Here is a 14,989-nt window from a genome sequence, read left to right as displayed (position 1 = left end):
TAAGCAAAAGTTGCCAAACCAGAGAATATTCACTGATGAACTAAGCACTTATAAAATTAGATTCTGCTCACCAGCTATCTCTCCCTAATTAACTCTGGCTGTTATCTTTCCCATCCATCACCTCAACATCCTTCTCTATTACTTCCTTGCTAATGTAATGCAAATATAGCATAACCCAAAATGAAATTACAAACCTTGCAAAAGATGCAAAACTTCATAAAGTCTATGAAAGTACAAGAGAATGGCTTTAATCACTTGCAGAATTGTTGACAGATGGGTATTTAGCAGAGTTAACAATTGAAAAAAGGGTAATGACTCATAGGCATTTCAAGAAAGAATTTGAGGGGCGCCTGGGTGGCTCAGTCAGTTGAGCCTCCGGCTTCGGCTCAGGTCAGATCTCATGTTCGTGGGTTCGAGCCCCGCGTCAGGCTCTGTGCTAACAGCTAGCTCAGAGCCTGGAGCCTGCTTCCGGTTCTGTGTCTCCTTCTCTCTCTGCCCCTCCCCCTCCCATGCTCTGTCTCTCTCTGTATCAAAAATAAATAAAACATTATAAAAAAAAGAATTTGAGTAACAAAGAATCAAGGAAGGCCCTTGAAAAAAATTGTTGGAAGTTTTCAAACAAAATTACCTATTTATATGTTCATGTTATAAATTTCAAAGCTGGTGAATGTTATACCATTATACTGTTACATGCCAAAAATTAAAAAAAAAATAGAAGCATATAAGTGAAATCATTAACTTTTTAAAAAATAATTTTTGTAAGTTTTAGTTTCATATTTCAGATTAAGTTGTAGTCAACCCTTTAATTTTTTACCATCTATTCTGAAATATTTGAACCTTTTAAAAGATTCTAGAACAATTATCCTTGGGTACCAAGAACCTCTTTTATCTACCTTTCACAGCCCAGGCAGTACCAGATTGCCTGGATATTAACTCAAATATTATCTCCTATTGTTAGTCCTCTTTGGGGAACATATGTTTAAAATTTTGAGTTTTTCTTCTATTGTCTCCTTTTGCTTTTTTTTTCCTTCCTTCCTTCCTCCCTTCCTTCCTTCTTTCCTTTTTACTCTTTTAAACCTTGGTTTACTCTTTTCTTATTACTGCTTCTTTGTGGCCTATGGCCCCCTCATTTTCTTTACCTTTTTACTCTTCTTTGGCTTCATTGCCAGTATCCTAACCTTGAGGCTTATCCACTGTCTGCCTGACCTTGCCTTGCTGTCTCTTTTAAACTCATCATTTGGTGTTCAGTGCTCTCAGCTTTAGGTTTGTCCCTCCTTTATTCAGGTTTTTTTTTTTTTTTACACTTTTTTCTTTCTTCTCTAATAATTTTTTCTAATTTAAAATTTTCCTTTTATTCTTTCTTCCGAATGCTTGCTTTTAATACATCTTCACTCACGATGAGAAAGTAGATGTTACCCAGAACCTTTTTGTACCCTAGAAACTCTTACTGCTAAGATCTTGAGTGAGAGATGAGACCTAAGCACTTGTTCTCAAAGGAATTATTTCTTTGTTTTGCCCAGCTAATCCATGTATTACACCAGGCCAATTTATCTGTTAGTCTCTTTTGCAAACCTCTGTAGGCTGGTGTACTTATTTCTGTCCATCCTCCTGCCAGAGGTCCTTGTACTAATCAATGAGTATACACTAGTGAAATTTGATTAGGTGTTTAATATTGTAATTTTGTCATAATAAAAATCCTAAACAGGAATTTTTTTAAACAAAAATATTTGGAGATATGTGGGGAGATCTTAGGGGGAAAATCTGTTCTTTTAGTGCGTCACTCTCTGCTTCAGAAATTAAAAGAGATATTTTAGGCGTTACGGCTTGTCTATAGTTCTGTATTCGTTTATAACACTGGTTTTGGTGGAGCAAGGTTAGGTTTATTCTAAATACGAAGAGAAAAAATTTCAAAGAGAGTCACAGATCTTCTCTAAAGAAGACTAATTCTCTTAAATGTTTAAAACTAAGCTAAAATTAACACTTGCCATGTGTGATAGGAACATTGTAGTTGGAAAATGGGTGACTAATAGATTTTCTCAGTTTTAATGTCTCTGACTAGAGTATAAATGTGAATGTTGTTCATGCTCCCAAATTGGTACATTTCACTTTCATTATCCTTTTGTGTGGGTAAAAGGTAACTCAGAATATATTTTTTAATCCTTATAAAAACAGAATCTACATTAATCAGAGTTTTAGTAATCTTATGTCTGTGATTTGGTGAAAAGTTAAAAAACATAAGCACTTTGGAAAAATGTCTGTCTTCATATCCTCATTAGGAAACTTCTCTTTAATTTTGTAGTCAAATCAGAAAATTAATGCCCGTTGGACCACAGAGGAGCAGCTTCTAGCAGTGCAAGGTATACTAAAGATAAGCAGTTATTGTTGTTAACTATTTAACCTGTCATGAAAGGTACCGACCATAGTTCTTCCCTTTCTTCAGAAATGGATCAAGAAAGAGCTCTTGTGTTTACCACAAAGTCCTGATAACCAGGAATTCTGTTTTGTTCTTGTGGATGTGACTTACTGAGCCTGTATGCATTTTGGGTCCTGTACAGCATGTAACACATTCCCAGCCTTGACTATGACGGATGATGACAAGTTCAAACAAGTCACACTGTCTCTCTGTGCCTTTGCTTTCGTTTTCCCGCTGTTGGGTTCATTCTCTATATTAGCCATTGATAATTCATCATTAATAGCATAAACTATTATGTTTCTGGTTTTCCTAATTACTTTGTATAATAGTGTTTCTCCTTCATAAACATCAGGTACTGAAAATATTAATGATATACTTAACTTTCAGTGTATATAACTTGGAGATATGTGCCACTGAATGATTAGAAACCCAACTTTAAAAATACATGTATATATAACAAGAGAGAGAGTTAAGAGATACTTTAAAAATATATACATAAAGCATTTTAAATGCACTATTTATAAGAATGCTTTGTAGAATTTATGGCAGAACACTTTTTGTATTATGAGGCCTGTCAGCAAATTGGAAGCATTATAAACTTGGATTTTCCCATGTTTGGCTTACTGAAGGAAGGGCAAACTGTATATTATTTATTCAGTTTTGTAGTTTTTTTTCTTTTCCCTTCAAGATAAGCTATCTGCAGGACAGATAGTGTAATTATAAGTTTAGTCTACAATTTGGTTTTTCCTGGCTGAGCCCCCTTTGTGTTGAGCACTAATAGCTACTAGGTTAGTAGCTACTAGCTATTTTTTTTTAATCTAAGAAAGTCGGGCCCCCATAAAACATAAATGTACTTTAAAAAATATTTCTAGGTATTCAAACATAGCTTATTTAACTCAAAAATGATCTTCAGGTATCATTTGGATATGAGAATAAGGTAATTAAAAACTGATTAACAGATGAGTCTACAGTTTGGATTAGAGTCAGTAAGAATTACCCAGCCACTCTAATTAGCAACTGTCACAGGAGAATGCCAACACGATGATGTCATCCTTCTCCTAGGCCTATACAGCACAAAATAGTCATTTCATAAACAGAATGCTGGATGTGCATTGAGCACATTTGTAACTGTGCAACTAAGTTTCTGAATGAGTCAGAACAAAGTTTAATTAGTTTATAATGTTCAGTAATGGCTGTTTTTAAATTAGAAACTGACTTTTTTTAAATTCACATTAAAAAATTAGCAGGAGCACCTGGCTAGCCCAATTGGTAGGTTATGCAACTCTTGATCTCAGGGTCATGAGTTCAAGCCCCATGTTGGGCATAGAGCTTGCTTTTAAAAAAACATGTTTTTTTTTCCAGAGGTTGCTTCATACTGATTTGGATCTGTGACTTGTAGCTCGAATGTAGTTATTTGAGGAGTTATTTTATTGATGTAAAGCCTGTGTTTTCTGTCCGTGTGTGTGTGTGTATAAAGCCTGTAGAATTTAACCCTGATTTCCAGTATTTCAGTTCCCTTAAAGGTTAGTATATTAATCCTGTACTCCAGTATAAGAAAATTATCCCAGTAAAGGATTTTCTGAAGAGACTTACTCGGGAAAATCTGGGCTGATGTTTCCAAAGCATTCAGGATTTGACACTGTTCTGCAGCACTGTTTTTAGGTGGGGAGAGTCCCTTGAATCTTACGGCTGGGTTGGATGTGCTGCAGAGCTGCATTCAAGGGAGGGGATGTTGGCAAAACTTACATTTATAGTTTGAGCTATATATGTGGACATTGTCTCAGCTTATAAATATTAAAAGAATATGTTTGTAATCAAATATTTCCTCTCTGCTGAGATTTTTTTCAATATTATATTCTTATATTCATTTAAAAAGTAATCCTTAAATAAATCATACTGATGTAGCAATTTGTACAGAAATATGCATGTGTTTAGGATTTTGAAGGTACTCTCTTATGTTAATGTCATTGTTTTTTATTTATTTTAACTATGTGGAATTTTTGTTTCTCTTTGGGTTTTTTAGGTTTGTTTGTTTGTTTTTGTTTGGGATGGTTTTCGTTACATTAAACAACATAGAGCTATTTGTGTCCAAAATAGTTATTTTAGGGAAAACTAAATAGTGCCTTTTTTTGCTAATAAGCCCATACATTTATAAAATTCTTAGAAGTATGTCTTATAAACAGTGTAATCATATAGTAATGTCACCTGAACCAGAGTCTCCAGGTAGTGAAGGTACATAACTGCAGTTTTTAACTTAAGAGTTTGTTATTCAGAAGTACCTATCTTAGCAGATAGTTGTTTGTTTTTTCTTCTCTTTAATTTTTATTTGTGATAAACCTTTAGATGCTTTTATTCTTATAATTGTTTCAGTTTCACAAAGTAGTAAATCATTTGTTTTGATATTGATATTTTAGTGTATAAGCACTTTATATTCAAGACATTCTGTGTATATATTCTAATTTGACATTCATCTGTTAAATGCTTTTTAAAATCTTGCTCAGAGTTGACTATAAGAGTGACTTGGAAAGAAAAATTTATAAATTCTAGTGTCATTAGTGAGATTTAGAATTCTATTAAATAAACTTTTTTGTTATAACTCTTTTAAAACCACATAAATATATTAAGGTCATTTTTTTTGGGCTTAAATATATATTTCCCACTTTTTTTTTTTGCCCATAGACTCATATTGGTGTTAACTAAATACTACCATTCAAATAATAAATATTTAAATAAATAATAAACTATTTTTCCTTCATTCTCCCTTATTTGGAAGGGGGAAAATCATGCTTAGACCAAACAAGAATATCTGTTTATATTTGTGTAATCTATCACTTTATTATGTTAATTTTAGTCCTAACTATGTTAAAACTTCAGTAACATTCTTGAAAAGTTCCCAGATGAGATATTATCAATGCAACTAATTTAAACCTCTAAAAGTATTTGCTTAGATGGAATTTCTACGTTTTCTGTAATCTGTTCCAGCCTTAAGTATCTGCATTTTCTTATTATAACAAATTAGTTAACAGTCAATTAATTATAGTCTTCTTCACAATTTGTGTTAATGGATGTATCCCTGTTTATGGCTTGTGTCATATATATAAATATTGTTTCTAATCTGTAGTGCTTTTAGAAATTATCCTAAAATCAATCTTGATATTCATATGATAAACATTTCTTATTTAGCAAGAATTAAGAAAGGAATTAGATTCTGTGTGTATTTTTCCATGTAAACTGGAACAATTATTAGCTGTTTTCAAAAAATAATAATACATTTAAATGATAGTACAGAACATTGACTCTTTAAAGTGTATAGAGGCAGAAGCATGGTATACAATATTTATTTCAGGCCTTCTCTTAACTGTATTTATTTCATGGTCATTAGTGCTAAAAAAATAATATATTCCCCAGCTAAAATATTAGTGCTGTTTTAGGGTAAACAGTAAGAAATTTTTCCAATTTTATCAATATGTCAACTTTAATTTTTAGGTTAGTTTTATTTTTCCTATATTGCCTGCCTTCTCTTATAAAACAGGAAACGACAAAACTGTGTTCAAGTCAGTTATGCTTTTATAGTTAAATGTTACCTTCTCTTCCTGTTGTTTATACATTTCATTTGTTTTTAGGAGAAATGAAGTTGCAAGTCTAGAAATTGCTTTCTTTCTAATTTTATTTCATACTTTTTTTTAAAAAGCTAGAATGATTCCTAAAGGAGGGGAAAAACAGATTTGGCACTTGATTAAAACATAGGGATCATAACCCAGTACATGAATGATCGAAAGGAAATGGAAACAGGAGATTCATATTTTTTCACCTAAAAGATACCTGTTTGCTTTAGAGAGTTTCTTCTATTATAACAGGTATTATGAGAATAGAGACCCAAAACTATAATTGTCAGCCCTCTGATGCATGCTCTCCAAATAATTAATAATTCAAAACCGCCAGCACTTTTGTGATGGAATTTAACTTCTAACAGGGAAGATTGGAACACAAGACTCAGAAGAGAAAGGCTAGACATTAAAACGAGAATATATGATTTTGACTTTTAGCACTCACCTGCATGGCACCATTCACTGTCCTACTGCCATTGATAACCTTTCTTTTAAACCTCAATATGAATTCTTATCGAGATTTACAGTAGGTAGAAGGAAGTGCATGTTCCCAAATGGTTTGAGTTTAAAATTAATCTTTTATTGGTAGGAAAGAACGGCATCCCAAGAGTTTCTGGATGTCACTATGTTCTTATTTCAAAAATGGATTTCCCAGTTATACTAAGTACATGCTCACTCTAAGAAATTTTGTAATAAGAAGGAGGAAACAATCCCCCCCCCCCCGCAATTTTACTACCTGGAAGTAGCTTGCCATTGTAATGTTTTGACTTCTTTTCTTGTAGTCAAAAATCAGATTTAAAAAAAAACTTTTTAAACATACTAAGAGCGGACTCATGATATCCCTTCTGTCTCAGGAAGAAAAAAGTCTGTAATTTCATGTCCAAAGCTGGGAAGCACCATGCTACCAAAGGTCCTGAAGTTACAATCTTACTAGCCAAATTAAAAAACAAAAAAATAATGGAAACCAATTTGACAATAAACTATTTAAAAAATAAATAAAAATAAAAAATAAAAATAAAAAAATATATATGAATGTATGGCTTTTGGGGGGCGGAATGAATACTGTTTGGAAAACATGAACTTTTATAAAATGTAATGTCAGTCATATTTTTATATTAATTCCCAAACAGAACTTTAAAAATATATGTTAAAGATTATAAAGTATCATCTGCCAGCATAGGAAGCCAAGTTGTTTACCGTAACTTTCAAATGAACTTTTGAAATTTGACTGAAAATGCTTTTTTTGTCTTCCTGGGAAATTTACAATTTACATCTTCCAGGATTTTCTAAAATTTCATTCTACTACCCTTTAAGAACTGACTTTGTGCCCTAAAGGTGAGAAGTTTAATTTAAAACCATGGTTCAGATGGACCTAAGCCTTTTACATCTTTAGAAAGAGAGAGAGATTTAATCACTGTGTTTAATTCCTTTTCTGATAAAGCATCAGATGGCCTTGTTTATTATAAATTGTAAAAAAAGAATGGACCACACTTCTTCCAAGTACAGATCGGCACAAAAATAGCTCTGATGTCCTGTATTGCTAAAGCTGTTTCCTCTGCATTGCTGCCCCTGCTAGGTTTTCCTCCCAGAGCCTAGCTGGGGATTCCTCTGAAGGAGCTGCCCCATTAAGTCTTCAGTTGGTATTTCACTAGAGTTCACCTAGTTATGAGCTATTATATAACTTAAGAATTCCACCTTCTAACCAAAATAGCCTGTTGAGCCATCATCATGGGGAGTGTTAAGGTGATAAAGATGTTAGCTATATGTTACTCTTGTGGTTTGGGGAAGAAAAATCAATCCTATTTCCTGAACGCTTCCTGTGTACTTAGCATTATATTTCACTGGACAGTATTTCCTAACCTTTCTCACATTGTGGCATACAGAAAAAAATACAGAATTTGTCACAACACACTGGGGCAAACAGATGAGACTGCTGTTGTCCAGAAAGGACTGCCAAGGAGCTCTGGCTATTCCAGACCCTTCCCAGCCATCCTGCAGGCTGAGGGTATTCATATTTCTGAAGACACACTTGTTCTCTGGACATGAGTGGGATTCTCAACCAGACTCCAGAACTCTGATCTGAGCCTTAAGATTTTGCAAAGTAGTCTGGCATCCATGAGTTAATAATAAACATACTAGGAGTTAATAGTAAACATACCTGGGTGACTCAGAACCTAGGTGACTTGGAAAAGGTCCTTGACATCCAGAGTGTCCGGGAAAACTAAGGCTCCTATAGGAAGTCATTTTGCTTTGAAGAGTCTGTAATTCCGGAAGTGCAACAATGTTGGTGACATGGTAAAGTCCATTGAGCAAGAGAAAATAAAATGGAAGATCAAAAAAAGGGACAGCTATAAAAGCTATAAAATGCAGTCAGACATGGGGACAAATTACTGGTAGATTTTGGAATATATTTCGCTAAAGAAATAGGTGTTCTAAGGGTTATAATACCATCATACTTGGAGTGATCTCTGGCTAGAATACAGAAGAACTAATCTTAGATTTAAAGTTTTCATTTATTAACTCATGTATTCAGTAGATTTGGTCATTTCTAAAATGTAAATTAAATATCCTTTGTAAAAATTAGTACGTCGATAGAACACTGTATCTGATTTCTAATGAGTAGTTAGTTATCTTCAGTGCAGCAATCTCAAATAATTTGTTATTTTCCAAAGTACAAGTAGTAGAGAAGTACTTGAATACGTAGAAGTAATTCCTAATATTAAATAACCTTGGATTTTTATTGCCAAGTAAACCCTTAGTGGAACCTAGTTACCATTAGAATTTATACTCAATTACAGATTTAAATTGGACATTAGCTCATGGATTTAAGGAGAATTTATATTGCTAAATGCTGTAAACAATGTTAAGTATCATAATTTATTATCATGCATATGTCTTTACCTTTGAGAACAGAGCAAATGAGCATAGTTTATAAATGCAAAACTATATTAAAAATCACTATAGCTTAATAATCTCAAACTTCTTGCCCAAAGTGCCCTTTATGATAAAGGAACTTCCCAGAGTCAAGCCTAACTAGTTGAATGTAAGCAAGAGATAATCATTCCCAAGTTCTCCATGTAAAAGAAGAGCAGGAATTAAAAACAAGAATTTTTTCATATCATGATGCTGCTTTAAGAAGATAATTGGAAAGACGATACCAATATGTACCGCTATGAGTGTATCTAGCATTTTCCTAGGGTGTTAGCATATCCTCATATTATTCTCTCATCTGTGATTGTATACGTGTTGAATTTATTTAAATCCCCGTAATTCTGGTTGCTTAGGTTAAATTATGGACTTTAATATCATAAGTATCATTATTTTTCTTCCTTTCTCATCTCTACTTAATGAGTTACTGTTTTCTGTATTTTAAACAGTAGTTGTCAAATTGTAAAATCAAAATTTCTGACAGCTTTTATCTTTTGGGCTAAGTGCATCTCTTTCTAGAATGAATCAGTGAACCTCCTTTTAGAATTCCCTTAAGAGCAGCTTATTATCCATCTTATTATAGGAAGTCATTCCAAATTTTGTAGTATAATGACTATTTCAAGTTCATAAATCAAATGTAATCTTTTGTTATAATAAAATTTCCATAATGAAAAGTTAAGTTCCTCAGTAACTGAACATGCAGTCCTTCTTAAATTTAAGGTCTGATGATAAGCCCACAACGGCCCGCCTGCAGTGCCGCTGGGATTCCTCCCCAGGCACAGTCTTTGCAGCTGTTAGAGGAGTTTGGGATCCAGCTAACTCCGAAAAATAGCTTCCCTTGTTTTTGTCCATCACATTGTGATGATTCTCTTTTTTATGTTTAAATTCTTATTTCTGTGTGTTGGTACCCTGCTTAGATTAGGCAAGTAATCATACTGAAGCTGATATTAAAGCCAAATTATAACGCTTTTCTTAATGGGGGAACTCTAAGACTACTCACTCAGTCCATTGAGGGGATAAAAGAGATGGCTCATTCCCATCCAGTTTTGTTTACAAACGGTGTTGCTCAAATTTAGGTGACTGGCTACTAGGGAAATAAATGAATGTGGAATTGAGGATGGAACAGAGAATTCAATGCTTTACAATAAATGGACTGTATTTGAGAGTTCAAGAGAGGATTGGAGAAAATAACTGAGTATGTAAAAAATGGTAAGTTTCTGATTGTTCAGTTGAAGGCAAGTGGCTGGCTCAATGAAATGACATAATTGACAGTTTTCATCTGTGACCCTGATATCTTAGTCTCTATCTCAGATTTGAGAAACGAGCAGAGTTTATGAGAAAGGATTTTCATTGCTGGTATCTTTTGTGTGTGCATGATGTGTAGTACACACAGCTCTCCTTGTTGATCCTTCACAGGTGTATTATTTACTTTGCCTTCCAGGTGTCCGCAAATATGGTAAAGATTTTCAAGCTATTGCAGATGTAATTGGCAACAAGACTGTTGGCCAAGTGAAGAACTTCTTTGTAAACTACAGGCGTCGGTTTAACTTAGAGGAGGTATTGCAGGAGTGGGAAGCAGAACAAGGAACCCAGGCTTCTAATGGTGATGCTTCTGCTTTAGGGGAGGAGACAAAAAGTGCTTCTAATGTGCCATCAGGGAAGAGCACTGATGAAGAAGAGGAGGTGTGTTTGTGTATGGAATTTGAGCTCATATGAGTTGAGGAATCATTTTGTGTGGTGTTCTGTAAGGTTAATTTGTCAGAGGACTAGCTAAATGAGCATGAAAGGTTGACAATACACTTACTCAGTGGTGCCTCTCTCGTGACTCTGAAGTCCTAATGACATGCTAAGTTCTGATCCCAGAAGAATGGAGAGTGTATTGTTCTTTCATAGTCTTATTTTATTTCCAGTGTTAAGCTGTTTACTAATAAAGATGCCTGTTTGGTAGCTTCGTTGCTTTTTCGGTTTTTGGTTTTTGTTTTGTTTTGTTTAAAATAAAAGAAGCTTGTGCTTCCAAAAAACACTGGTGTTACGTTTTTGTTTTGTTTTGATTTATTTTGTTTTTCCTGTGACAGCCCAAACTATATTGTATTAAGTTCATTAGGAACTATCATCTCATACATGTATTTTTGTTTCCTCACCTCTAGGCACAGACCCCACAGGCTCCTCGGACTCTGGGTCCATCACCTCCTGCCCCATCATCCACTCCAACACCAACAGCCCCCATTGCCACTCTGAACCAGCCTCCACCACTTCTTCGTCCAACACTGCCTGCTGCCCCCGCTCTTCACCGGCAGCCTCCTCCACTCCAGCAGCAGGCTCGGTTCATCCAGCCCCGGCCAACTTTAAATCAGCCTCCACCACCTCTCATTCGCCCTGCTAATTCTATGCCACCCCGTCTAAACCCAAGACCAGTGTTGTCCACGGTTGGTGGTCAACAGCCACCGTCACTTATTGGAATTCAGACAGATTCACAGTCCTCACTGCACTAAAATTAAATTGGACAGAGCTACAGTAACTTTTCACCCCATCATTATACCAGTGCTCACCTGGCTGATGCAAAAGCGGAGAGAATAATCCTTCCTAGATACTGAGGCTGCGAACTAGTTCTGTGGCAATGGGCTAGCATAAGTGGATGTCTAAGAAATTTTTTGGTTCATGCAACTGAACTAAATGTTATACAACAAAAAACCTATGGTTAGCCTCCTTTGTAGAGTATACATTCAGTGACATGATCTCATTAAAGGAAAAAAAAGATTAAGTATTCTATATACCAAGGTTTTTTGTTTTATTTTTACTCTATTTATTGAGATTCTTTATATTTCTCCTTCTTCATAGTCAAGGCTCTTAGTACACGAATATTGACTTAGGAATTACAAAATCTCCTTGAGTTTCTTAAGGATGCTTGACTCTTTTTCTTTCTTCCTTAATTTAATTTTTAACAACATTTTCCTACGTTAGGAGTGCAAGAATAAATAGCCTGCATTTCAGATTTTGACATATGTTCATTTAATGCATATTTAAGAAATTATAGTGCATATCCCTTTTTTCACAAAATCTTGCTTTTTTTCCAAAGGAATTTTAATATATTCCTTTAAAAGAAAGCAATTTAATCAATTGCAAAGCAATTATATGAAACCACAAAGAATGTACTGAACCTACTAACCGTTTAACATACACTTTAGGGTCCTAGTGCAAAGTCCTTGCTTAAAGGTCATTGACCCATCATCTGTCAGTAATAAGAGGATGGAATAATAATTTCACATACAAATGAGGACTTAATTTGTTGAAGTACAGTGTCTTTAAGTTTCTTGAATATGGAGTTAATTTTGATTTTTTTTTTAATGTTTCTAAATGCTATCCGCTTTTAACTAGTTGCCTATATTTGGGGACTTTAGAAGAGAATTATATTTTGTCAGTTACGTGGAGATAGTGGTTATGAAAGTGTTTATTTACAGTACCCTTTTTGTGTTTAGGTTCTGACTTAAAGTTGCCCTCATACTTATTAATATGGTCTGCATTTAATATAAAGGATGTTTTCTTGATAAATCTCTATTGTGCTATTTGGATACATTTGTGTATACCTTGCAGCCAACCTGTGCTTGTGGGTTTGGTTTAGGGTTAAATCATCAACATTATTTCATAAAATAAATTTAAGAATTTGTTCTGTGTTATCTAACGATGTATCAGTATATTGTCACAATTGTGCTGTTAACCTAAAATGCTGAGACCCCTTTTTATAAAGAAGCAAAAACATTTCAAGTCTTAATTGAATACATAAATCATTAAGTACCTATAAAGAATATTTTGCAAGTAATAGTATTTCAACAATGTGTTGCTAATATTTTTGATACAGTAATTTCATATTGGAATCATGACTTGTGCAAAGGGACAGATCACTTAGATTACTATCCTAGTGGAACTTAAGGCTAAATGTTTGCCCATTTACATTCTCATATTTAGAACTACTTCACAACATCTAAGGCCCTAATTTATGTTTTGAGAAGTTATATATTCCCAATATTGGAAAAACAATCCTTACCATTGGCTCTAAAGCTTTAAAGAGCTATAGATTTAAATTCATTGTTTAGTTTCTATTTTGAAGTTTTAGACCACTCTCTTCAGAAGGACCTTACGTTCTGGCACAAACTTTTTCCAGGGTGTGTCTTTTCATTCTCATTGGATCATCTTAAATAGTTCCTGCCCCTGGATTGTAACTAGATAAAAATCTGATTTAAAGTCCTTAATATTCAAGAATTTATACTTATTTTTACTTTAAAAGCCCCGAGAGGAGGGGGGGCAGTTATATATCTTAAAAGAAAATATCTAAAGCATTTTTCTAAAGATTGTCTTGCATATGTGCATATTATACAGCTCTTATTGTCTTGTCTCTCGTCAGTAGACCTTCAGTATACAGTGTGTGGGACACGTCAGTCACATTGGTCAGCACCAGCATCTGTCCAGCTGTTAAGTATATTATGATTCATTTAAAAATCTGTTCTATCCCACCTGTGGGCCAAGATGCTGTATCTGAGGGGTGTGCTGTGATTTTATTTACGTACACTAGAGCACACGGTAGAAAAATCTGAGCTTCATTAGTAATATGACACATGTATATAGTGAGATGTCTTACTGTGTGCTTTGCATATTTTGTAAATATTTTGCACGCCATTAATTTTCTTTTTTGTTTAAGCAGTGTTTGGCCTGGAAGAGTGATATGCTTGCTGCTTAATCAAAGGATTAAAGAGTTAAAGGTGTCTATGTCTTCTATTTTTATATAATTTCATGCTGTATGAGGAATTTAGGACCTCTTCACTGTGAAATTCTAAATATTGATTTTTATAAAACAAAATCTAGAAATATTTTAATGACCATTTCATAATGTCAAGGTTATCATTTTTGAAAAATCTACACCCAAGTATTTTTTTTCATTACATAAGTAAAAATAAATCACACTATTGATATGCCTGGTAATATTAATGAAAAAATATTTTTTCTATATTCTTAATTCCAGTGTAATATGGATGGAGGTAAAGGTAAGTTTTGATTATAACTTTTCCTTAATAATTTTACAATTAAGTGAGTAAAAATATAATGTAGAATAAAGATGAAATAATATAAAATTCTTGGCCATATATGTGTTATATATATTAATATAGGCCAACATTCTTTTTAGGAATAAATGTAGGGAATAAGCAAAAAATGACAGTCATGATTTAAAGAAAAATAATATTGCAAGTTTTTTTGGTTAAAAGTACCAAGTTTAGTTAGTAAATGTATTTTAATGTTTCTTCCTGCTATCAAAGGAATATTACTCAGACATGTTAATAATGGCTGATCATTTAACACTAGAGTATCAAGGTCTCCTCAAAGCTACCAATAATCCGACTTAGAGCTCAGAGCAAGATCTATCTTTCTCTTTGTGCTTCTCCAAGATAAATGATGAATACATCTGGACTAGGAAACATAAGAAAAAGAAATTAACGTGTTAGTTTTTTAACTTAGGCATTCATTATAGATATTCATAAGAAGATAACAGAAAAAGTAAATTCAGAAAGAAAAATCAAGTCTGAGAAACCACGTGAAAGAAAATGTAAGTAACGGCTTTATTTTTCTGACAGCACTATTGGAGGTACATAAACTGCCTTCTTTTAGGACAAAATAGGTCACATATAACCCCTCCTAACTTCAATCTGTATCATAATTTTACCTCAGTGAAGGAATGTTCTATAGCAATAAATTTTAGTAGTTATGGAGTTGGGAAGTAAAATACTGAATTGCTCTTGGATGTGTAAGTGAGTTTGTATCTAAAAGGCCATGTGGCTTTATCTGCCCTTTTATTTTGCTTTCAAAAGTCCTGTATACCTAAGGGAGAATGAGGAAGACCAGGAATTAGCGTTGGTTTGAGATGTTTCCCAGATTCAAAGTAGGCCATTGTTTACTGATAAGGGAATGGGTGTTTACAATGTGGTTAACTTAAACTTTAGAATCCTCATGTTGAAATGTGGGTGAGCAGTCTCTAAGGAAAAGATGCTGGGAA

At 33.8% G+C, this 14,989-nt stretch overlaps 1 protein-coding gene across 4 annotated transcripts in view; it reads left to right on the top strand.

The window, feature by feature from the left end:
• RCOR3 (REST corepressor 3) overlaps window positions 1-13,706 on the top strand; it is a 51,795-nt gene extending 38,089 nt beyond the window's left edge. For 3 of the 4 annotated variants that reach the window (XM_029935331.1, XM_029935330.1, XM_029935334.1), the window contains 3 exons: window positions 2,300-2,357; window positions 10,391-10,632; window positions 11,097-13,706. In XM_029935331.1, the coding sequence (XP_029791191.1) occupies window positions 2,300-2,357; window positions 10,391-10,632; window positions 11,097-11,441 (645 nt within the window). In that variant the 3' untranslated portion in view covers window positions 11,442-13,706. The remainder of the gene's footprint in view (window positions 1-2,299; window positions 2,358-10,390; window positions 10,633-11,096) is intronic. The other variant, XM_029935332.1, reaches the window with a different exon arrangement.
• The last annotated feature ends 1,283 nt before the right edge of the window (window positions 13,707-14,989 follow it).

This window comes from Suricata suricatta, chromosome 3 (genome assembly GCF_006229205.1).
Source record: "Suricata suricatta isolate VVHF042 chromosome 3, meerkat_22Aug2017_6uvM2_HiC, whole genome shotgun sequence".
Lineage (NCBI taxonomy): Eukaryota > Metazoa > Chordata > Mammalia > Carnivora > Herpestidae > Suricata > Suricata suricatta.
Note: the sequence above shows the minus strand (reverse complement) of the source record. Positions and strands in the feature narration are given on the sequence as shown.